Below are 25041 nucleotides of genomic sequence, written 5' to 3'. Positions count from 1 at the left end.
ACAATGGACCGTAAAAAAAAAGGTTATTAACAATTGACAATTGTTTTTTCATTCCAAAGTAGTTGAAAATTTTGAATGTCTTTCTAAACCCTTTCTTTTATGTATAAATTGTTTCTATAGTTAAAAGAAAATCTGGTTGAATTTGTTTTTATAAGCTATTATGGAAATAATCTTTTTTTGTAAACCAAACGAAAGGTATCCTCTGCGCACAACTGCAGAGACTAATCCTCTCAAGGTAATTGAGATCCATTTAAGGGGTTGATTTCTCCCAATAAATCAAAGACAAATCAAATGGTTAATAAACTTAAATTAAAGACAAATCAATTGAGAGAGTCCGAATTTAAATATCAACTAAAATAATGTTTGGTCAGTTTTACTTACCATTTAGTCTAGTTGAACTCCAGATTATCAAGACAAAAAAAAAACTAAAATAATTTTTTTTTAAGAAGTAAGCTAAAATAAATTTTGAATATGTTAAAATTACTTTTATAATCTTTCTCAAACATACATACAGGTGTTTATGTCATAAAACAAGTTTTAAAAATATAAATTGTAGATAAGCTCTTCAAAATGCAGCTCAATCAAATTTTTAGGTCTAGAGAATATGTCTTCTTTTCAAGTAGATGGATGGCAGAGAATATGGCCAATGCTACCTTTCCTTAGATAAGATAAGATGAGGAAAACAGTGGAATAGGCTTTCAAGTTGGGTTTAAACAATGTGTAGTTTCACACTATATTCCACAAGCATATTAAAACAATAATATTTGAAGGAATTTAAGCATCTTTCATATTATCAAATACATTTTGTTATATTATCGAATACATTTTGTTATATATTATCGATACTTTAATAAATAAAAGTAATAATGTATTTTTTTTTTCTTTAAAAATAGATTATGAAGTGATGTATTTTAAAAAGTAAACCAATATTAAAATGAAAAATCATGTTTACATTTTTTTTAAACGATGTATCACGTCCATTGACCTTAATCAAGTGTGTAATTTTTTATAAAGGAGAATAAATAAGTTGATTGGGTATATGCCAAATCTATATATTAAATCACATGAATTTTTTATGTGTTGTGGATTTCCACATGAAAAGATTTGGATCTCCTTCGTAGGTTTAGGTTCCATTCATTTATTTTCCATTTGAAAAGAAATAGACACAAGTGAAGATTAGGGATCCATTAATTAGAGGAATCCACTTTTAATGGGTCTCACTAATCTTCACTCGGATTTGGGTTCCCTCCATTTATAATTTCTTCATTTGTTCTCCATTTATAGAGAAATAGACACAAGTGAATATTAGTGGAGTCCACAAATTAGTGGGACCACATTTAATGGGTTCCACTAATATTCAAGCATGTCTATCTCTCTCCAAATGAAGAACAAATGGAAGAATAATAAATTGAGGAACCTTAACTCTGTTCACTTGTGTGTATCTCTCTCTAAAGGGAGAATAAATGGATGGATAACAAATGGAGATAACATAAACTCTCCTTCCGTAGCACTTCATCCAATAGTTGATAATAAAATAAACAATTTTAGAGAAAGAAAGAATCTGAATGAACGATTGAGATGATGACAACATAGACGGCAGAAAAGGATGAGCTTGAGTGAATCTAAATCCAAATTTTTACATGTAATGGTATTGTTTGAAGGCATAATAATTTTACTAAACTAAACTCATTACTTGCTCCGTCCCAAAAAGAGTGACTCGATTGACTGTTTCACATATGCAGATGCATAACTTTGACGATTAATATTTTTTAGAAAAATGCTAACAGGTGCCCTCGGAGCACTGGTTAAGGTAACTAAAGATAGTAATATTATCTTGAAACTTGGGAAGTTAACATCTTAAAAATTTAAATTTTTGTTTTTTCAATGCAATTTTTTTTTTTCTTTCCTTTTTAGTTCCTTAACTAGTGCATCAGGGGCACTAGTTAGCATGACCCTATTTTTTATTGTATAATAGTAAGAATTATAAAAAAAATTGATATTTTGAAAATATTTATCGAGACGAATCCAACAATATCTTATATGCTAATATTTATTTTTATTTATTAGTAAAAAAATATGATCAAAACAAGTTATATGAATAGTGTGTATTTTTAAAATGAGTTACTCATCGTGGGAAGGTAATTTAAAAGTATAAGAAAAAGTTTGTGACGTTACACAAAAATAATGTTGGTGTAAGAAAAAGTTTGCTGAATGACATGATGCATGTGAAGTACACACGACTTGAAACAAAAAGTACACGATATTGATGTTGTATTATACCCCGTGACCGTGAGTTTGTGTTGTTTGGAATTTTCAGATGTTTTGATACGGTATGTGTCCTGTCTACTTGACCAAATAATTTATAAACCAGATAGAATTTTAATACTTTCCTTTTTAATTAAACTTTGGATTACCATATATGAAACTTTATTTTGAGAATAAGAGAACTAACATAAAATAATTTTAAAAAAATGCGAAAGAGATTTTTGGAACATTAATTAAGTGTAGTGATAAGAAAATTTTATCTTGAAATTTATACATTAAATAACTTTTTTAAAAAATATAAAAAATTATCTTTCTAATATTAATTTTATCTTTTATTTTTTTTTATATGTTTAACTAGTGTGCCGAAAACACCGTTTAGCATAACCATAAAAAACAAAATATTTTTATAATTAAATTGAATAGGTCGATTCAACTATAAAATGAGAGTGTTGACCAATTTCACACTATTCATTTGCTTCACCTAGGACCGGCCCTAATCCGCAAAATTCTTTGAATTTTGATGTAAAAGATCTATAGATGGAATTAACAATTTATTTTTCCTTCACAAAATGTATAAGCCAAGTCTTGTTCTGGTCAATAATATAAGAGCCTCTTAGCCGATGAAAACAAACAAGAAGTGACATTTTGATTATTATAGTGGGGTTTTTCAATTCAACCAAAACTCCGAAGTCAGATTCTTGGATTTTTGTTTATGAGGAGATTTACGAGAATTATCACATTGAACATTGAATAACCACCTAAATAAATTGAATATCACACTTTAACACAATGTGATTTTATATAAAATTTACTATTTTTTAATTTTTTTTTTAACTAGTATTCCTGCTACGGATGTCATAAGGGAAATTTTTCTCCACGGATATGGGGAAATATTTACACCAGTGGTTTAGCTAAGTGTGTCCTTAAATTTCTATTGGTTCATCCTCTATACACTATAGTATCAATTATTTTTCCATCAGTATGCTGGTTATGTACAGCACTACCGAAGCTCACATCATTCTTATACCTCCAAATTTCATAAACACTTTCGCTAAAAGCCAATTTTAGGATCTTAAAAAGTTTGATTTTTAAATTCATTGTAAAATTGATGTATGTACACTGTCTAGATACATCCAATTTACAATGAATCTAAAAAATAAATTTTTTCTTATATATAGGACCGGAGGAGGAGTAAAGCGTATCCAAATTCATTTATTAGTACCAATATGATATTATCCGTAAAATGAGAAAATTCGTATGTAAGTGTTAAGTCTGGGTCACGCCTTAAGCAATACTTCCTCCGTCCCAAAATAATAAGAACTAGTTGACCATTGCACGTACACCAATGCATAACTTTGATTACAAATATCTTTAGTTGTCTATTAGTAAAAAATTATAGAAATTTGATATTTTGAAAATACTCGTTGAAACAAATCAAGTAAGATTTTATATGATGATATTTACATTTATATACTTTTAGAAAAATACGGTAAAAACAAGACATATAAATATTGTATTTAGTCAAATAAAGTCTTATAAAATGGAACGGAGGGATATAGTTTATGCTTGAAATCAAAGTGTCTCTTTCTTCCCCCATTGGTGGCTTTTTCTGCCCCCAAAGCCATTGATTATTTATGCCTTGTTTAATCAAAACTGACAATTACCGATAGGTCCGGAAAGATATATTATTGGGTCAAACACTACCCTTCTATACCGTTGAAATTTGAAATATGCACTATACGTATACACTTGGACATTCTGGCATCATTTTTCCATTTAAAACTGTTTTTAATTGTTCAGTAACTCAATTGATAGTTGCAACGAGGCTGAGATGCAAATATTCATATTTAAATTCGGAATTATACATTTTTTCACATTTAAATTATGTGAAACTAGCTAGCTACTAGAAAAAGAAAGAAAAAAGACTTTTTTTAGTACCAAATAAAATTGTTAAAAATTTGAATCCCGATTTTCTCACTTGTGTGTATGAATTTATAATAGTTTTGTCATTTCGCTATGTAAAAAAAATGCTTAAAATTCGACATTAAACTACTGGTATGATGAAATAACTTTGTGTATGAATGAATGACTGATTTGTGTTATTTTGTTTTTGTTTTATAAGGGGGTGTTTATTTTTTATACAAAATTCAAGTTCCATGTGCTAATGAATTAGTATATGCATTATTCCTTAAGAAAGAAAGAGTATATGCATTAGTTAATTTAATAAGCCTGCGAAGATTACACTGCCATCACATTCAATAGTTGGAAACAATCTTTGAATGTTTCTTCCTTGAATAAAAAAACAGAATAAATGTGTCAGCCAGCTGCAAATGAAATAAAGAATCTCAAAAATATTTGTACCCTTTCATTTTCATATATATATGGTTATTGAACCCAAATTCTACTATTAGTTTACAAAAATACTTTATCTATCCCAAATTATAATTAGCTTTCATATTCCCCAAATTGGAAATGTGACAATTAGGGCAAAGGGAGATAGTAACAACTGAGATATGTCATATGTATACCTTTAGTGTGAGACACCTGGATAGTGTGTTATATTAGGACCATTGTTCTCGATAACAGGCCTGATTCACACTTATATGTCGGATGTGCCATGGTAATTTTTTTTGACAAATATATTTTTAATGTTCGTAAAATATCATATGTGCATCAATAGACTAATGTGGTAAGCTATGCTTAAAAAAAAGATTCTTGGTTCAAATCTTTACGGTAGCATTTTTTTCAAATTTAGTCTGAGTCATTTTAAATTAAAGGTTGACGGTGTAGCTTATTGTCTGTTTACATTTCATTCATGTATAATTATCCTATGATTATATTCCGCTACATGAAACCGATATTTTTTTTTTGAGAAAACCTAGAATTGAAACTATTACATATAGAACTCATTTACAAACTCAATCATCGAAACATTTTAATTTTTGCATCAAATTTGATCTTGGATTAAGATGTCTCTTTTTAATGTTATTTATAATTTAATTAGAGGCTAATTCTTTTTAAATTTTATGTGTTTTTTTATTAGCGGCCCATGATGACAGACATAGCAGAGAGCCAAAATCTCATTAGCGGCCCATGATTAAAGTTAAGTAGAAACCTGGAAGTGGATAATATAGTTTCTAGCTCATTCTCATACATAATCAAAACATTCACTACCCGTCGACACCCGTTTTAAAAAATTACCCTCTCAAAACCATTAAATTAAATATGGTTGGAACAAAAGCATGTTTCCAAGCTTTAGCTTCGCATTCAACTGTTGTAACTTCAAAAGGAAACACCATAGTAATAGTGTGAACTTAAACAAAAAGAGCGTGGACTATCTTAAAGCATATACCAAATACTGAACTTCCTTGTTGTATTGAATAAAACTTCATCCAAATTACAGATAGTTTCTCTCAAGCCATCACGTGAGCGGTGTGATGGTCAAAACAAAAATGTAGTAAAATATACAATGCGTAAAAAAGGATGCACGTATACCAACTAGTTTTTCTCCTCACGATTTCGTCGTCTTAGTATGACGTTGTGTTGGTCGTTGTCTTGTTGCGGCGTTATTTTATTGTCTCATCTTGGTGCGGTTTTTGTTCGGTTCAGGTTGACTAGATTCGACTCAGTGCATATTCAACAATCAATGACTTTGGCGTCGTCAACGTTGCAGACTCGGAGACATGAGTATTCTGAGCACTTCGAGTTTGTCATATTTGTAGGCTTTGTCACACTTACAAACATTTTGCCGTTGTATGATATTAATATGGGTGCTGTGAGTTTATTCGCAGATTGATCATTTTCAATTTTTAGCGATTTTGAATTGTATTATTTGATGTATTATATCGATTTGAATGGATTTTGTTTTTACTATAAAAAAAAAAATGCATGCAATATCAATTTAAGAGAAAATTAAAAAAATTAACATTCCATTAAAAATATTAAATTACTACATTAAAACCGTATATTATAAAGAGAGATAATATCTTGCAAAACTCATGACAAGTTAGATTTGGTTTGGAGTTCATCCTTGTTGGATTGAGGTTGACTCTCTCTCTCTCTCTCTCTCTCTCTCTCTCTCTCTCTCTACACATTTTACTATTACTTTTGTTTCAGCTTATTCATTACACTTTTTAATACCAGCTATAAATGTACACACCTATTCATTTCATTTTTTGCTTTAACTTTACTGTTTCTATCTCTCTTTTTCTCTGTGTTTCCTCCATTACAAACCAAGCTTCCTTTCCACCTTTCTTCAGGCCCCACATTCATCTTCCTCAACCACACTACACACTATCCACCAACACCCTTTTCCCCACTTCTCTTCTTCTCCATAATCACCCCACTCTCTCTCTCTCTCTCTCTGCATTTTTCCCTTAAAAATATCATTTTTATTGTCTGACATTGCTTCAAATTCTTAACTTTACCATCTTACCCTTTTTTCTTATTGACCCATTTGAGTTCATAATCTCTTCTAGTTAATACTCTGAAAAAAATTGAATCTTTTTGTGTTTTTTGTTCTGATTTTTCTGCACCTATATAAGCTTAACGAGTCATTTGGGTCTAAAAAACAAGACCCTTTTTGGTTTTATAGGTGATGAAGGAAGAAGATCAAAGAGGGTAACTTAGATCAACACAAAGGTGATTGATTGATTGCTTTGTTTTTTGTGTATTACTTTTTGGATTATTTATTACATTTAGGTTGGATTTACCTTTTGTTTTGCTTGGATCATAAGTGATGCTTTACTAGTTTAACTTTTTGTTGTTAGATTTTTGCTTAAGAGAGTGGACTAGTCCTTATACTTTATTCAATAAATTGTGAATATTTATTGTGCTTTTTCTGATTATTGTTACATGGATGCAAATATGTTTTTGATTTGTTGAATACTTGAATGTTTGAAGCATCACATTATTTTTTGGTTTGGAATACTTATCAAAATTTAGCATAATGTTACTTGCAGATTGTCTTAAATTTTGATTTTGATATTGCTGCATTCAATTAATGGTTACTATTTAGTGTTTAGTTTATGGTGATTGATTGCAAGAACTGAAAAGTTTCATGTAAATTAGATGTTTTGGTTTGTGTTAACAATACTTAACTAGAGTTGTTTCTTGTATTCAGATGAGAATGTCACTGCTATAAGAATTTGGAGTATAAAGATTGACTTGTAACATTCAATTATGTCTTCCGACACTTCTATGAAAGGGGAATTGTCGATGAAGACATCGTTTTTGGGTTTGAGGTTATGGGTTTTGATAGGATTAGGTGTTGGTGTATTTATAGTTTTGATTCTTTGCTTATTATCTATATGGATAATGTTTCGGAGAAAAACAAGGAGATCGGTTGACAAGTACTCTTCATCGCAAATACCACATGTCTCAAAAGATATCAAAGTTGACAAGGTTGGTGTACAGCCGTCTCATGATCAAGTAGAGAGTGTGTCTATTAATGTTCATGATAACATGGCAAGTGATAAAAATTCAGATAAGTTGTTTGTTCATTTGAGTAAATCTAGCGATCCTGATAATATTAGTCAGTGTAGCTCGGTTTATCACCATGAGAGAGGATTGAGTTCGATGTCGGGAGAACACGGGAACTTTGGAACTGTTAAGAAGCAGTATATGGTAACTGCTTCTCCTCTTATTGGATTGCCCGAAGGTTCTCATCTTGGATGGGGCCATTGGTTTACACTTAGAGATCTTGAACTTTCAACTAACCGTTTCGCTGCTGGGAATGTGATCGGTGAGGGTGGATATGGAGTTGTTTATAAGGGAAGGTTGATCAATGGATCTGAGGTTGCAGTTAAGAAACTTCTTAACAATTTGTAAGGGCATTTTAGGGTATCGTTGATACCATTTTTTTGTTTTGTCTTGTACCACTTATCTTATTGATATTCTTTCTTTCTTGAACAATGTCCTTTATTTGTTTATAGGGGACAAGCAGAGAAAGAATTCAGGGTTGAAGTCGACGCTATAGGCCACGTCAGACATAAACATCTGGTGCGCTTACTTGGATTTTGCATAGAAGGAGTTCACAGGTAAGCTTAGTGTTCTTTAATGTATTGAAATCTCACACTCATCCTATTAACAGATAACATTTCAATTTTTTTGTTTGTGACAATCTTTTATCTTGGTAAATTTTGAACAGAAGCTCTTCTGTTTGTTATATCATTATATGTCTCTTTGTTTCATAATTAATTTAGTTTCTATCTGATTTTCAGGTTGCTTGTGTATGAGTATGTGAACAATGGTAACTTAGAACAATGGTTACATGGTGCAATGAGACAACATGGAGTACTTACGTGGGAAGCTCGCATGAAAGTTATTCTAGGGACAGCAAAAGCGTAAGTTCACTTTGAAAACTTGGAAACCAGAACCATGTTAGTAGTAATTTTTATTGTTGTCTTGTTCAAAATTGATTTGTTAAATCATGATCGTTTGAAATCCCTTGTAAAACTGCATTAAAAAAAGTGCATATCAAAATATATTTCCATGTTCCCTAAATTATGATTATGATGTTTATGATGTGTGTGCTTATCTAAGTCGTCTGACCTGTCATTTGAGAGTTGAGATATTGTTAAATTTTTAATCTATATGTCCTCAAATTTGTTTGTCATTTCGTATATACTTGCTTGCTATGCTAGTTTCAACTTTCTACATTAGACCTAATCCAACTAATTAAAATCCCCATTTTACAACGACTTGTGGCAGGCTTGCTTACTTACATGAAGCAATAGAACCAAAAGTTGTTCACCGGGATATAAAGTCAAGCAACATTTTAATTGATAGCGAGTTCAATGCAAAGGTTTCTGATTTTGGTTTAGCCAAACTTTTGGATTCAAGCGAAAGTCACATAACTACCAGAGTAATGGGAACATTTGGGTATGCTAAATTTTTCATTATTTTTCAATATTTTTTTTAACGGTTTTGTAAACAGAAGCTTACTTTTGTTCTCCATTTCAGTTATGTTGCACCCGAATATGCTAATACCGGCTTGTTAAACGAGAAGAGTGACATTTACAGTTTTGGTGTTCTCCTACTAGAAGCGGTCACCGGAAGGGACCCTGTAGACTATACACGTCCTGCCAACGAGGTTTCAAATAATTACAAATGCAACCAGTTTTCTACTTTTAATCTTTGTCTTCCATCGAAAGCGATGTTACCATGATGGTCTTTCATATAGCTGATAAGATTTTGATTATCGTCATGACAGGTGAATCTTGTTGAGTGGATGAAGATGATGGTGGGGGCAAAGAGGATCGAGGAAGTTGTGGACTCAAGCCTTGAAGCAAAACCACCAACTCGTGCCTTAAAGCGGTCCCTTCTTGTTGCGTTTAGGTGCGTTGATCCTGATTCTGAGAAGAGACCCAAAATGAGTCAGGTTGTAAGGATGCTTGAAGCTGATGAATATCCATTCAGAGAGGTTCCTTTCATTATCTTTTCTTCTCATATATAAAACTTCTACTGCAGAATTTAGAATCTTTTATACATAACTTCTACCAAAACTTTTAGCAACTTATGGATTTTATGCTCATTGTTGGCTAACATAACATCAACTAGAATGATTGGAATGTCAGATATCAACTTAGGAAAAAACATTGTTTTTCTTGGCTGTGTTCTTCAGCCTACATTTTACGACCAAACTCTTACTACTGAGCTGACATTTCATGACACTTTTCATTATATAGTTGAAAGCCAAGGAGAGATCAATTTTTTTACTTTTGTTATACTACATCACTAGGAATGTATACTTTCCACATAGCTTTTTGGTGCATAACATTCTTCGGGGGTAATATAAAGAGCTATTGCAATGTCTTCATTATTGAGTATATATTGAGGATGGAACTTAATGTCGCCTTTATGAGTAGTTAATCAACACTTCACATTAATGCAAAAGGGTAAATGGTAGTATCATTCAATAGTCATATATTATTACATGAATTCTAGACTCCTATTCAGTGTTTGTTTTGTGTTAAGCTTCCATTTGTGTGGAATTGTTATTGATTGCGCATGAACTTGAAAGACTTATGATGACTTTTTTCACGATTAATTTTATATAAATTTTGATGTATTAACTAATTTCAAGTTAAACATGTAAATTGCATCATTTTCAGGATCGAAGGAATAGAAGGAGCCGTACCGCCAGCATGGAAATTGAATCTCTAAAGGATATCTCCGGTCCTTCAGATATCGATAAGACGGCAAAAGGTTCTGAAGAATCTGCACTTGAGAACCACATGACTTAACCTTGTTGTTTAATTTGGCTTTGGACTGATTTCAGTAACCAATCAAACACCACATCACAAGTTTGTGTTGAGAAAATTATATAAAAGATAGCTCAATTAGATAATGAAGGATCAATCACCAAATTTGCAAGGAGAATGGAGTCAGTGTTGGTTGGTGAGTGTTAGTTTTGTACAGATGTCGCCTTGTGAGCCGATCTCCTCAGAATTACATGATTGCTATTGTATTTTTCTGATGGAGAGAGTGGTGATTAGAAGAAAAAAAAAATTGGTGAAAATTAGATATTTGGCTTCACTATTCTTGGATTTTTCTTTTAAGTTATATGTATATGCTACAAAAAGTATTAAGTGAAGTTATGATTCTTCCTCACATTTCAAATTGTTGAGAATATGATAGGGAAATGGATGAATTATTTAAACTCAGTATCAAGTAAAATATTGTGCATATCACTCACCCTTAGAACATAGTGTCTAACACAATTTTCCTTTGGTCTGATTTAATTTCTAGTAACAAGTAGACTTATAGTAGGACAATATATACACACATACATGCCTCAACTACACCCTAAGTTTTGTGAGAACAATTCTTCTTTGCCATCAAAGTAACATAAAGTTTATCTGTCATTCTATCAAGAAACATATGTCTCCATTTGCTAACTAAGAATAATAAACCACAAATACCCCAAAAGCCTGCTGCAAATCCAACTCCTAATCCTAGATACAATGATTCTCTTAAAGAGTCGTCGTCTTCTTCATTCTCCATAGATGGATTTGTACGCGTAGGATCTTCTTCTATAACACACTTTTTAAGAGGAGCTCCACATAGTTCTCGATTCCCATTATAGCTAGATGCATCAAAACTTTGAAGTTGAGTCCCTACTGGAATTCTCCCAATAAAATCATTGTAGGATAGGTTCAAAAAACTTAGGAAAGTTAAGAATGTCATGCTTTGAGGAATTTCACCAGAAAACTTATTATTGGAGAGGTCAAGAGATTCTAGATTTTTCATACCTTTAATCATCTCAGGTATTGTTCCACTCAAATTATTATGAGATAAATTTATTGTTTGAACTTGAATAAGGCGAAATAATTCTAATGGAATTTCTCCATACAAGTTGTTCGCTGAAAGGTCAATAGTTTGCCTTAAGATATATGATTCAAACTCATATTCTTCCCCTTTCGTAAATAAATTTAGTCGAAAACCTGCAATATAGTTGATAGTACCTATAATCATTGGAGTCATGTTATAGACACTTTGAGGTATAGATCCCGAAAGATTATTATGTGCAAGATCCAAGTGAAAAAGAGAAGATAGATTGAATACTTGTGCTGGAATATTTCCTTCAAATTGATTATCTCTCAATATGATCACCTGTAACTTTTGCGGCAAGTTAATCGGTATCATTCCAGAAAATTGATTTTTTCCAAGGTTTATAACTCTCAATCGCTTCAAGTTTGAGAGGTGAATTAGAGCTTCACCAGCTAACCTATTACTCCATAGGTTAATATCTATCAAATATTTCATGTTATCCCAATCACGAGGAATCGATCCTGAGAAGGAGTTGTAAGACAAATCAATGAGTTCGGCCTTTGGTGATATATGTGGGAGCTCTCCTGTGAAATTATTTCGGTCTATTGCTATATAGGAAGAATTTAACGTTACATTCGATATGTCTCCACTGATTGAGTTATTGGACAAACGAAGATTTGATATTCTTCCTGCAAAACTCAAAAACTTATTCCCATCCGTCGATGAAATTCCTACGTTTGATAAGTCAAGAACTTGCAATGATTTTTGTGTGTATATCCATGATGGAAAGTTGGAGATTTGCTTTGTATTTGCTAAAGAAAGTCTATTGAGTTGAAAAGGAGGATTCCATTTAGGATCAAAATGGGATGCAAAAGTGGAATTGCTCAAGTCTAGATCTTTTAAGTTCAAAAGTTTGGAAAATGTTTTTTCAGATATTACACCTGAGAAAAAATTAGAGCCAATATATAAGGAAACTAAGGATGAGAGATTCCCTAGAGTTGAAGGAATGGAACCTAAAAACATGTTGTAGGAAAAATCAATGTGTTGCAAATTACTTAATTGGCCTATCCAACTTGGAATTGATCCTTTGAGTTGGTTATAGGATAGATCCAAGTATGTCAAATTTACAAGGTTTGATAAGCTTAAAGGTAATTCACCATGTATTTTGCTTGATGAAAAGTCAAGGTAGGATATATCTTTGGTGAGATTAAACAATCCTTTAGGCAATTCAAAGTTGAAGTTGTTTAGAGAAAGATCAAGGGTTTCAAGTGAAGTAATATTCATATACTTAAGAGATGGACTAATGTAGTTCAAGTTACAATCTTTTAAGTATAACTCTAATAGCGAAGGAAACATAGAAAACACTTGAAGCCAGTCGGTTTCTTTGTGAAGATCGACTCCATTGAGGTTTAGATACTTCAAGGAAGAAAGTTCAGAAACCCGGTGAATATTATCTATGTGAATATCATAGGCGTTCCAAGATAAATCAAGGTAACGAAGTTTAGAGGCATATGTGACATTGTAATGAATAGGTTGAATTCTTATCATATCGAATTCATTCTCCCTCAAGTCCACATAATTCAAAAACTCAAGTTCTAGAAAAACAAAATTGATCTCACCTTCTAAAGAGTTGTATGTTTTTTCTTCATAAGGCGGTGAAAGATCAAGCTTCGTAACTCTGCCAGTGTTGTTGTCACATTGAACTCCTTTCCACACACAACAATCTTCTTCACTTGACCATGTTGAAAGGCGTCCGAAATGATCAATGATTCCTTTTTTGAAAATTAAGAGCGTCCGTTGATCTTTCTCATTGCAAGTCGACACACCTTTGTTGAATATGATTGAAGATAAAAGTAGAAGCAAAAGCATTAAAATTTGTGAAGTAAAAGTCACCATGTTTGATTGAACAAGAGCACAAGAGCTTATTCAAATGCAAGTGTAGTTGCTAAATTATATATATTTGTCAAATTGCAAAATGGAGTCTGATTATATAGAATGTCTAGTAAAGAAGAAATCTCCAACAAGTTAGAAAACTTAACAAAGAATCTTTGAATTGTTCAAATTTGATTTGATTACTAAAACTTCATATTTTGTTGTTCAATATAATTATTTATAATAATTTTTCAGAACTGTTTCTTTGTTCTTTTTCATGTGGTCATCAAGTGATATATTTAAAGATTTACATATTATTAAAAAAATACTAAAATTCAGTTTTCAAAGCTATATATTAATTGTTAAGTTTCATATTACCATCAACAGTATTAGGATGTGGTCATCAATTTGACTATTTGAGCTTGTAGAAGTTGCAAACAGGATCAGGCTGAGATCATACATGTTGAATTTTGGTATCCTATATGCTGAGAAAATATGTGAAGTTTGAAATTAAGTCTAAGGAATGAATTGTTTTCTAATATGAGGATAAATGAATAGTAGCAACAACAATAGGCGCAAAAAAAAAAAAAAAAAAAAATTGAAAATGAAAATTGAGTTTTCCAAGAGGAAATAAATTTTAAATTACATTACTACACATCAAATTAAGTTGTTTTAAAAGACAACCAAAATAATGCTTGAGTTTTTGTAAAAAATAAAAAATAATGCTTGAGTTTTTTTATGTGTGTTTATAAATGAAATGACACACGTTACTGAAACTCACACATAACTGCAAGCTCTCAAATTTGAATTCGGAAGAGGTATCTTAGATTTGTATAGATTGATAATGTAATTTTTTTTATATATACAAATGTTGATTCAAATATCTTATCCTAATTGATTGTAACGCTACTATATAGATTAATTACTCGAATTGAGATTAAATAAACAATAAATTCTCCATTATAAGAATTATTGCATGCTCAATTCAGATGTGAACATTTCAATACAAATATTAAAACATTGTTAATGAATAATATGTGAATATCTTATTTAACACTCAAAATTTCAAAGCTTTTTCCAACTCTTAAACTAAAATTACCTAAGCTTTTTACATAAAATATATTAGCCACAAATTCACCAAAACAAATTTTATTATTTTATTGTTCAAAACAATTAAATTTATCAGGTGTTTGTTTTCGTAATAGCTCTGGTGAGTTTACTGCTGGATTCACACAGTGGCAACAAATGATTTTATCAACGGAGGAGGGTGAAACGTGAACATTATTGCAAGTCATGAATGAAGCTAAGTATAGGGGCTTTGAACGGGTTCAATTCGAAGGTGACCCTCAAGTGTTGGTTGAGGCAATTCGTACCAAGATGCGAGACATTTCAAAGTTTCTTTCAATCGTTAATGAAACTATCCTTGTTATTATGTTATCTTGTGCAAACTTTGAAGTTAAGTTTAGTAGGAGACAATTGAATTTGGTTGCTCATACGCTAGTTAGGGCGGCCAATTCCTGGACTAGTGTCCATAGATTTGAGATTGCCCCTTCATTCATGTATTGAACTTTTAGTGATTAATAAAATGCATTAAGTTTGTCTCGTTAAAAAAAAAACAAATAATTTTTTTTTGACTATATGAAGTACTTTCTTAAAAAATCTTCAAAACCCAAAAAATAATTGTTACTCCATCCGGTCCTATATATAAGAAACATTTTATTTTTTAGATTCATTGTAAAATTGATGTATTTAGACTATATTACTATCTAGATACACCAGTTTTACAATAAATGTAAAAAATCAAAATTTTCTTATATATAGGACCGGATGAAGTATTATTTTATTTTTCAAAGAAAAATAATTTTTTTTTGACTGGATAAAGTTCCTTTTCTTTTTTTTTTTTTTACTTAAAGTTCCTTTTTTAAAAATCTTCAAAAATACATATATATATTTGACTCAATTTTTTTTTACGCAAATTTTTTACTTAATTTAAAAAAAAAATATATCACTCTTTTTTGACTAAAAATATAAATTAAATTATTAAAGAGTATTGCTAAATAGTACGAAGAAAGTGCACACGAAAGGCAAGAATTTCACATGGTTCCTTGTAATAAAAAAATGCTAAACGGTTACAGCATATCTAATGGAAAACATGGGGAGGTTATTATGTATATCAAAGGCCAGAAATCATTCTTGTCTTTCTTCGCTAGATACCATCGTACAAATCAGCATTTTCCATTATTAAAATATCCTCAAATTTTTACATGTGGAATTTGATTCGATCCATGTGTAAAAACAAATTACACCCCATTAACCCAAACAAATTAAATCCATATAATCATATATTATCCTTTTGGTCACATATCTCCTTAGACACAAAAGACAAAAACAAAACTATCACAAAATTCGACTCAATAAAAAATTTCTACCCCTGTTAAAAGAAAGAAAAGAACAGAACTTTCCCTTTTCTTTTTTTTTTGGTCAGGTAGCCTAGTGGCTTGAAATTCCACCTTTTAAAGATGGATAAGTGGAGTGTCCAGGGTTCGAACCCTGGCTCCTGCATATAAAATGCTGATGTCCCAACCAATTGAGCTAAGCTCATGGGGACAGAACTTTCCCTTTTTATTCTAAAGAAACAACACCACGTAACGGGAACAAAAAATAAAAAAAATATTCTTAAAAAATAAAATAAAAATCTTACAAAGACACGACTGTGACTAACCTGATCAAAACCCTACACAGGTGTCAAAAAATAATCAACAAATTACATGGGCTGTGACGTAAAAAGAAACCACAGACAGTAACAATAACGCGGCCCAATCTCTAGTGTTGATATATACTTTGTAAACACAACACAACACAACACACTACTCTATCACAGTCCACAAAGCAAAAGTGAAAAACCGCTTATTTATCAAAAAGCGCGATAGAACGAAAGCGATTTTAGTGGAAAAAAGGTTTTTGATAATCGCCGATTATAAACTACGGCGGAATGGGGAGTGAAACTTTTCTTAACGGCGGTAAGACGGCGGCGGTGAAAGATTTACCCAAAACGGTTGCGACGGTTAAAGAGGTCGTTAATCGTCCGGAACAAGAGATCTTAGACGCTCTTAAAGACTCTAATATGGACCCTAATCTCGCCGTCGAAAAGCTTCTCTCTCAAGGTTGCGACGTTTTTCTTTATTTTTGTTTGATTTTTGGATTTTTTTTTTCACTAACGTGTTTTCGTTCGGTTACGTAACTAACATTCGTTGTTGCATTGGAGTGTATCTTGTTTTTTGTTACAGGGAAGAAAAATTAGTGATGATGATAGAATCGTTGACTTCGTTTTTTGATTTTTTGATTTTGATGTTTTCTTGCGATTTTTTGAGAGTAAAGAAAGTGATTTCTGAGTTTATTTTATATTTTTTTGATGGATTTGTTTATGCTTGTTTATTTTCCTGTGATTTTTTTTTTTGTAAATGTCATTGTAATAAGTGTACAACATTTTAATTTTAATTGTAGATACGTTTCATGAGGTGAGAAGCAAACGTGAAAAAAGAAAAGAGGTAATTTGATTAAGTTATATTGACATTGACAGTGATATGAGATTGGATTTGAGTATATAATGTGATGATGAATAATGTGTGTATGTATTTTGAATTTAGGGGAAGGAGGCTTCAGATTCGAGGACGAGGGGTAATAGTACCGGGTGGACTAGGAAAGGCAAAATTGGCATTGGCAGTGATCCTGGTGTTTCACAAAGTGGATTTTCGCATGTGACTTATAAGGGTATCTTCTTTGAATATGGAACATTTAATAATGTATGGTATAATGTTGACATTCGTTTTTAATATTGCACTGTCTTATGTTGTCGAATGTGTGCAACGAATGTCAGAAAACGGAAAATCAGTTGACAAACAAGATGTCGGGTCAGCTTATGCATCGGTTACGTCTTCCAAAACTCATTATGTGCCGAAAAGTTCAATATCGTGAGTATTCTTTATTATTTAATTTGGCGTTACCTTTATTAATGCATAATTTTACTATTGATGGTGTGTGGTTTGATGTTAGTTTATTCCATGAGACATGCCACGTGTTGAGAATGTTCCGTTAGTGATTTTGATGGTGATTGTCGTATATGGTATCATTTTGTCGCTATCCGATATTGTCAAATTGCGGCTATAACATAGCGGAATTTGAACAAATCGCTTTTGTACTGCAATATGCTATTTAGTACAATTTTTTGTCAAATAGAGACTATAGCAGCACTATAGTTTTGAATGTATGTCACATCAGAAAACGGTAAATCGGTTGACAAACAAGATGTTGGGTCAGTTTGTGCATTGGTTACGTCTTCCACTACTCACTATGTGCAGAAAAGTTCAATATTGTAGTATTTAATTTGGCATTGACTTTGCTACTGATGGCGTATGGTTTGATATTAATTTATTCCATGAAACATGCCACGTGTTGAGAATATCCTTTTAGTGATTTTGATGATGATTGTCATGGTATCACTTTGTCGATATTCTCTTTGTCACTATCCAATGTTTTCAAATAGCAGCTATAGCATAGCAGAATTTGAACAAATTCCTCTTGTTCTGCATTATGTTATTTAGTACAAATTGTTGCCAAACAGTGACTATAGCAGCACTATAGTGTTGCAACGTAGAGGAATTTGAACAAATCATTACTGCAATCCACAATTGACAACACTGTCGCTCTCTCTCGGTTTTCATGCGATTACCATTGTTCATATTGTTGTTGAAAAGATCAGTGGCCCCATTTGAATCATCAGGGAATTTTATGATTGATGACTGGAGGAATTTGACGACTTCAAGGATGTTTAATTATTTCCCCTAAGTTAGAAACACTCCTCATGGACACTATCTTTCACTCTTGTGTTTAATTTAGAAATGCTGAGAGTTGCAATTAGCGGTTATGCCAGCTACCGCAACTGTTTGTTTGACATTTGAAATACAGGTTGTGGGAGGTATCTGTTACTGCTATCGTATGTTAGTGACAACAACCAAACTCTTCATTTGTTTGCATGACTTATTGATATCACTACCATTAGAATGTTGTTGTGACTTGTGATTATTTTTGTAAATAAACTGTAAGTATTTTCCTCATACTTTTAAAAAAATTGGTGCAGTGATTCTTCAAATACCGATAATGGAAGACAGTCATTAGGAACAGGTGTTTCCATGTCAGATACTGCCCAAGTGTCTCCAGCACCTCAACCCTGGTCGGTAGGAGTGAGCAAAGGACATCTTTCAATGGCAGACGTCGTTAGAATGGGCAGAACATCTCAAGACGTTGTTTCACATAACAATTGTAATTCATTAGGAGTTTCATCATCTGGAAAATCAGATTCAAGCTTCAGTCTGCCCTGTCAAAATAGTTCTGAGCAACAAGGTCTCCACGATGAGTGGCCTGTAGCTGAACAACCATTCACTGGAAATGCAAGCGCACTAAATATGTCTTCATCAAATGTTAATGGTCCATTTGAGCATCCTAACTTGCATGTTACTGAGTTAAGTTTACACAGGAACAGTGAACTAGATGCAACTCAAGTTTCATGGGGGGAGATTGCTAGGGATAATGGTATTTCTGAAAAAATTGATTCTGCTTCTAATTTAGAGAATACAACTACCTCCGATTTTTGTAGTTCTCATAAGCATCGTGAAGGTAATCTACTGTGGCTTAAGTTTTAGATTTATAATAACCCCGATCTTTATTTTTCTGTCAAATAATGATTATGGCATTAAATCTTGTTTGCACGAATCATGGTGAAATGCTACCATTTATTCTAAATATTGTGAAATTCTCATCTATTTTGATATATGGTAACTTAAAAAATAAAAGCTAAGAGTTATAGAATACAACTACACTAGATCTGTATAAAATTTCAGTGATGTGTTCAGCATGGGTACATATTTCTATATGATATTGCTTTTTCCAAAAGCTATAGTTTCTTACTATTCAGTAAATAAAAGTCATTTGGAAGAGCATTTCTATAGCTTATTTGATTTTGCATATAAAAATAGCTTCTGAATGTGTGCTAATTGGACAAGTCCTTTATTCAGTTGTTGTTGACCCAAATGCAAAGGATTTCTATTTTTTCATGTTTATGCTTTTCGTAAATGGTCAATTCTTTTAGGTTTTTTTTTTATAAAAGCACAAATGAGCAAGCAATTCAAAATTCACATACTATAGATTTTTTTCACCCTTTTCTCTTAAGGAGGAGCAGGTCATGAATTGCCTTCATTCTGATAAATTTCTAAGGGGATGTCCTTGTAGGTGTGTCATCTGTTGCTTTGGATCTCCAGCAGTTAAGTATGGAGGAATCTCACCTAAAAGCGCCATCATCTGAGGATGTAGTGGTTCTTCCGAATCATTTACAAGCCTTGGCTGCCGAGTGTTCACATTTGAGTTTTGGTACATACAAGGGTGGCAATAATTCTGCATCTTCTGCAAATTTGGCACCTAATAATCTTTCTAGAAGTGGCTTGGAGATGAAATCTGCAGCTGTAGATGATTCTTTGGTTCAGTTTCCAGATGCCAGGCATTTTCTTTTCCGTTTCCATCTTTTGATGTATTCAGCTTTGTCTATTGCTATTCATTCTCACATCTCTTTTTTATTTATGTACCAGTTCTCTAAACCATGGTAATGATCAGCTCGGATTTGATACTGTAAACCATGGTGATGATCAACTTGGATTTGATGTTCTAAGAGGAACATCAGGTGATCAAAGTTATAACCCTTCAACTCCTTGGGAAGAGCTTGTGAAACACACTGTTTATGAGAAAACTCTTGGGCATGAATACAGCACTGCAGCATCTATATCAGATCCTAGTTTGCAAAAATCCCACTGGGAGACTCCTTCACTGCCTTTGAAGCAGCCAGGCTTGCAGAGTGGAAGTCATTCTTCATTTCCGGGAGAACTGGTAAATAAGAAAAACATATTTTTACTGTAGAATACATATAATATTCTTAGGAAACAAATGTTACACTGAGTCTGAGTTACATAGAAATGCATTAGGCAGTAGGCTTGACAGTTTCTAACGATGACATGGATTTGAGAGCCAGACCTCTCCTTAACCAACTGGATTCCTAACAAAATAACTGACTGCCTACCTTACCCACTCATATTCTATTTATTTAGTTTAAACTCTATACAATCCTAGCTATAGCTATTCTAGCCCATCTTAATTAGTCAGGCCTGGTTCAACTTAACTAGACCTGCACCTTACATTAGCTTTAATAATTGGATGTCTACCAACATATTGATGTGGTCAATGTTATCAATTTCCCGATCACACCTAGAATTAGCAGGGGAGTCAACTCTTGAGTTGCAGGATTGTGTGCATACGAGATAACATAGATAAGAAAAATAATCTTTTAAACACAACATCCAACATCACTCTATTTTCTAGGAAGGAACATCTTTGTTTCCTTTTGAATTGGAACCTCCACTCATAGGGACAACAATCAATCTCCACTAGAGGCAACCAGATGACATATTTAAAAGATCGTAGTGGCAAGAGACAGCCATGAGAGTGAAAAAGCCACAAACTTGAGAGGAGAGAATAATAATAGACAAAATAAATGCCCGCTATTCTGGATCAGAGAATGTGAGCGAGCTACTGCCTGCTCAACAGACAAAAACTTCTGAGCTCAGGCCTGTACGTTAGGATTACTGGCTGCATGGACTGAGCTAGGGGTTGACTATTGATAGAGAGGAGGAAGGTTGTGAGAATAAGTAAAAAAATGTGGGTTGCATTTGTGGTTCATCCATTTCAGCTCATCATCATGGACAGTTACACATATGACTCAAAGAAGTTTGCCCATTGTATGCTTTTAGGAGTTCTTTCAGTGATTCTACACCAATCTCACTATGTAGCTATTTAGGTCTATGTGTCAGTAGTTAAAAGAGCAACTTGGCCATATACTCCTTTCACGATAGGGTCTGGGGAAGGTTTGAACATATTTAAGTTAAATCAAATTCCCACATTAAAAATAAAAAGATAAGATCCAAAAAGAGCATCTCTCACCTGACAATTTGGTTTATGAGTCTATGCTACAAATGCTACACAGTTTCTTTTATGTTTAAGATTCCTGGCTCCATGTCCTTGCATGATTCAACAACTCAAGCATATCAATAACACTTAATGATTAGGTCCAATCGGTCAATAACTTCATTGAGGGCACTAACCCTTTGCCACCTTTAAGCCTAATAGTTGGGTCATTGATCTGAATGCATATATGCACGAATTCATGAGTAACTGTTTTTGTGCTCTGGTGCATTTATTCTGTTTTTATGATATGCATGTAATGATTTGCTATTAATATGATATGATTATGCATTTGAGAATAATGTATTGTATTAGTTACACTCCTGGTGTTTTTTTTTTCTTGCTAATTATCAACTTCCTTCTGTTCTTTGATGGTTATTTACTTGTTCCTACTTTCTTTTAAGCTCTTGAATATTACACAATTTTGAGATTTGCTTCTGTTTACCTTGATACAGCATAATAATTCAAACTCGGCACATCAAGATTTGTTGGCATTTCTCCTAGCACAATCACGTGCAAGACACATTAATGCGGGACCACCCATAAACAATTTGCCCCTCTCCGTGTCTGAGGTATCTAGGGAACATTCTTCATACACTCTTTAATTGTGATTTTAATTTGCATGTCTTTATTTCTAGCAACGGAATTGAACTAATTAATCATTTGTTGGAATTGTCGGTAATGAGTATGGATATGGAATACCGTATTCTTAAAAGTCCTAGGGATGGTTGGGTACAATAATATAACTTTTTGAAAAATGAAAACAAAACACTAAATATTTTGCAATGATTTTCTTATTATGTGCACTATCTCTTTAATTTGATTATGATTTTATTATCTCACTAATTCCCTCCTATTGGTGTATGACATTGATATCTCAAGTACTTTTCAAATTTGTGTTAAAAAATATATACATATATGACAAAATGAAATTTTATACAAACTTGAACACGTAGCAGAAGACAAAGTACTCGACCAAACCTGCATGTAGGCAAATCTAGTATTGATAATTTTTTAAAATAAAAATTAGTTTTTGGATGTACCTGTATATACTATGTACCCGTACGCCTTCAATTTTGGTAGACACTTGGCTATTATGTCTATCTTCTTTGTGATGTTGGTTGTTTTTCTAACTTTGATTAGATATCATGCTCAAAATCACGGATTATTATGTTGTTTGTTTGTGATGGTGAAAATATCTAATTCAATAACCATCCTTCAATTGCTGTTTCAACCTTAAAACCATGTATAACTAGTTGTCTTATTATCATACATACATGAAATGCCAAATGAATTTGAGTTAACATTAAAGGAAAACACTGGTATCATTTGAGGTTTTAAAGGTGGCAAGGATCACTGCTCTCATCCAAGTTATTGATAAATTGGACCTAATAGTTAGTGTCATTGTTCTTGAAAATTGTTTAACCATGCAGGACATGGAACCAGGCACCCTTGCTTTGCATAACAGACCTACACCTACCCAGGGTTTCACAGTACAACACAATAAACACTTTCAACAATTGCCAGACATGACAGCATATCATTACTTACCCCAGAATCAGTCATATATGACAGCCATTGATTCACAGAGAGCATTTTCAGACAACACTGCATATAATCGATATCCTGCAAACATGAATTACAACAACCTTCCGCAAAATAGAAATGAGTTCCTTATGAGTAGATTGCCTCCTTCAACTGCCGGTGATGCGCATGGTTATGGAAATCTTGACTCTTCCTTTTATCATCCTGGAAACTTAATGTCTAATCCATCTGTTGGTAATATGACTCCTTCAAGTAACTTCAATGAGATTTTACCTTCTCAATATATTGGTGGACATAACATGAGCTCTATTCAACCGGTAAGTTTTAATATTCTTTTGAACAATAATCTTTTACATATGAAATTTTCAAATGTGGGGATAATCTCTGTTAACTTCTTAAATGGATGTTTACATGATTGAATGCTATCAAACTATATGATGTGCCTGTGACGTGACCCATTATTGTTCTGTATGTGCCTACTCTGTAAAATCACTCCCAAAAAAAAGGGATGGCATCCAATTGTTCTTAGTTGTCTGACGGGATGTGTTATCCCCAAAGTTTAACCAGCATCGTTTACATACTCTACATTGTTAAGCCTATTGTTATATAATTTTATCAATAGCTTAATAGAATTTATTGTCAGTCTTCTTTCCAGCAGGATAGCTTTTCTCAATGGGATTATGGGCCGAAATCATTATCTCCATTTCTCCCTGAGAAAACCCAGTATAACTTCATGGGCCAATCAAGTCAGGCTTCCCTGTCGCAGTATGCAAGTCCTCAGTATTCTGAGTTCCATCCTTCTTGGAACCAAATTCCAGAAGAACATAAGCAATCAGGTAGTGTTCCAGATTTGTTACCCAGGCAATTGCATCAGTTTTGGCAGCATAACCATTAACAGAAGCACAGTCCTGCGCGTTTTCCTCCCCCTTTTTTGTCATTAGGAATATTATCGTATAGCAAGTTTAGCTGAAATAGGGCGTAATACATTTCATTTTGATGATGTTCGAGCCTTAGTCAATTGTACATACTTCAAAGAGAATGAACTCAATGCAGTTGTGACATTTGCATTATTTAGTTATATTACAGGGGGTGTTTTTTGGTTGCACATTAGCTAGAATTGCAATTATCAAATTACAAGAGCGCAAGCTCTTATAGTAATATTTAGTTGACTTAATATTCCGGTCTCTCTATTTTCACTAATTTACGGAGTTTATCTCTTTATTTTAAAATTCGATAGTTTTGATAATTTTATAAAACATTTTCTCTAAAATATGGTGATATGGTCTGTTTAAGGGAATGTCTTACTTTTTCATCAATGTTGGTCTTTTTTCATTAATAGATCGTATATCATGTCTTTAAAATAGATCATATCATTGATAAAATAAGGGATAAATACTGCAATTGTCTATTTAATTTTAGTTATATTTGTTAGAAACTTAGAACGGGACCCACTAAATTATTCAAATGATTTAAACATTACTTTCGGCCATCTTAAATAATGTTAGTAATTTATACATTCTTTTTTTTGTTGCTAAAGAGTAATTTATACATTCTGGTTGGTGCTTTGACATTACTTTCCGTCATCACAGGAAGTGTATGAGGGGGCAGAAAAGGTGTTCCTTGTATTCAAAGATATAGATGTCCAAATTTCTTAGTTATCAAATGGACCTCCAAATTTAAATATCAATTACCGCTAATATTCTCAAAATTTGTAACCTGGTTTTTGTTACAACTATCATCTTTTCCAAATTTATCTTTTGTTTCGGAATGAATTTTGAAAATCAATTTTTGAATGATTTTTTAGGGCAATGTTGAAGTATAATGTAGTTTAAGAATTATTATTTTTTTTGAAAAAAGGGTGCAAGTAGCATCCTTTTGTGTTTTCATAAGAACTTTGTTCAACGGCACGAGTACGTAAAATGACTAGTTTTTTGTGGCAATATTATTGAGGATGATATACATGTTATGAGAGATTGTCCTATTGTGATGGCAATGTGGCTTAATGTTATTCATGATAATCATTTC

The 25041-nt window shown here is 32.5% G+C and overlaps 3 protein-coding genes across 5 annotated transcripts; 2 read left to right on the top strand and 1 right to left on the bottom strand.

The window, feature by feature from the left end:
* The first annotated feature begins 6297 nt into the window (after positions 1-6297).
* LOC123917235 (probable receptor-like protein kinase At2g42960) lies at positions 6298-10880 on the top strand. Its single transcript, XM_045968905.1, has 8 exons — positions 6298-6906; positions 7388-8090; positions 8199-8303; positions 8487-8609; positions 8977-9147; positions 9229-9358; positions 9479-9688; positions 10380-10880. Exons 2-8 carry the CDS (start codon positions 7447-7449, stop codon positions 10509-10511), a joined length of 1515 nt encoding a protein of 504 aa, XP_045824861.1. The 5' UTR covers positions 6298-6906; positions 7388-7446; the 3' UTR covers positions 10512-10880.
* Positions 10881-10932: 52 nt separating this feature from the next.
* Positions 10933-13488, bottom strand: LOC123917234 (receptor-like protein EIX2). The gene has a single exon (XM_045968904.1). The coding sequence runs from the start codon at positions 13432-13434 to the stop codon at positions 11074-11076; it is 2361 nt and encodes a 786-aa protein (XP_045824860.1). The 5' UTR covers positions 13435-13488; the 3' UTR covers positions 10933-11073.
* Positions 13489-16261: 2773 nt separating this feature from the next.
* LOC123917232 lies at positions 16262-24123 on the top strand. Of its 3 annotated transcripts, none has more exons than XM_045968903.1 (10): positions 16262-16574; positions 16915-16958; positions 17058-17181; positions 17288-17381; positions 18548-19083; positions 19696-19960; positions 20049-20343; positions 21927-22043; positions 22905-23333; positions 23675-24123. In XM_045968903.1, exons 1-10 carry the CDS (start codon positions 16403-16405, stop codon positions 23909-23911), a joined length of 2313 nt encoding a protein of 770 aa, XP_045824859.1. In that variant the 5' UTR covers positions 16262-16402; the 3' UTR covers positions 23912-24123. The 3 variants fall into 3 exon arrangements, with proteins under 3 accessions (XP_045824859.1, XP_045824858.1, XP_045824857.1); XM_045968902.1 differs by having other exon boundaries at positions 23672-24123; XM_045968901.1 differs by having other exon boundaries at positions 23660-24123.
* Positions 24124-25041: the final 918 nt, after the last annotated feature.

The sequence above is a fragment of the Trifolium pratense genome, linkage group LG3 (genome assembly GCF_020283565.1).
Source record: "Trifolium pratense cultivar HEN17-A07 linkage group LG3, ARS_RC_1.1, whole genome shotgun sequence".
Taxonomy (NCBI): domain Eukaryota; kingdom Viridiplantae; phylum Streptophyta; class Magnoliopsida; order Fabales; family Fabaceae; genus Trifolium; species Trifolium pratense.
The sequence above is the reverse complement of the archived record's forward strand: the minus strand, read 5'-3'. Positions and strand labels throughout refer to the sequence as shown.

Bases quoted from the DNA above. Each gene is read 5' to 3' on its own strand.
- LOC123917235 (XM_045968905.1), top strand. From the start codon at position 7,447: ATGTCTTCCGACACTTCTATGAAAGGGGAATTGTCGATGAAGACATCG. The intron at 8,304-8,486 runs GTAAGCTTAGTG...TCTGATTTTCAG, and splicing joins TGCATAGAAGGAGTTCACAG to GTTGCTTGTGTATGAGTATG. The intron at 9,359-9,478 runs GTTTCAAATAAT...TCGTCATGACAG, and splicing joins ATACACGTCCTGCCAACGAG to GTGAATCTTGTTGAGTGGAT.
- LOC123917234 (XM_045968904.1), bottom strand. From the start codon at position 13,434: ATGGTGACTTTTACTTCACAAATTTTAATGCTTTTGCTTCTACTTTTA.
- LOC123917232 (XM_045968901.1), top strand. From the start codon at position 16,403: ATGGGGAGTGAAACTTTTCTTAACGGCGGTAAGACGGCGGCGGTGAAA. The intron at 17,182-17,287 runs GTATCTTCTTTG...AACGAATGTCAG, and splicing joins TTCGCATGTGACTTATAAGG to AAAACGGAAAATCAGTTGAC. The intron at 19,084-19,695 runs GTAATCTACTGT...ATGTCCTTGTAG, and splicing joins TTCTCATAAGCATCGTGAAG to GTGTGTCATCTGTTGCTTTG.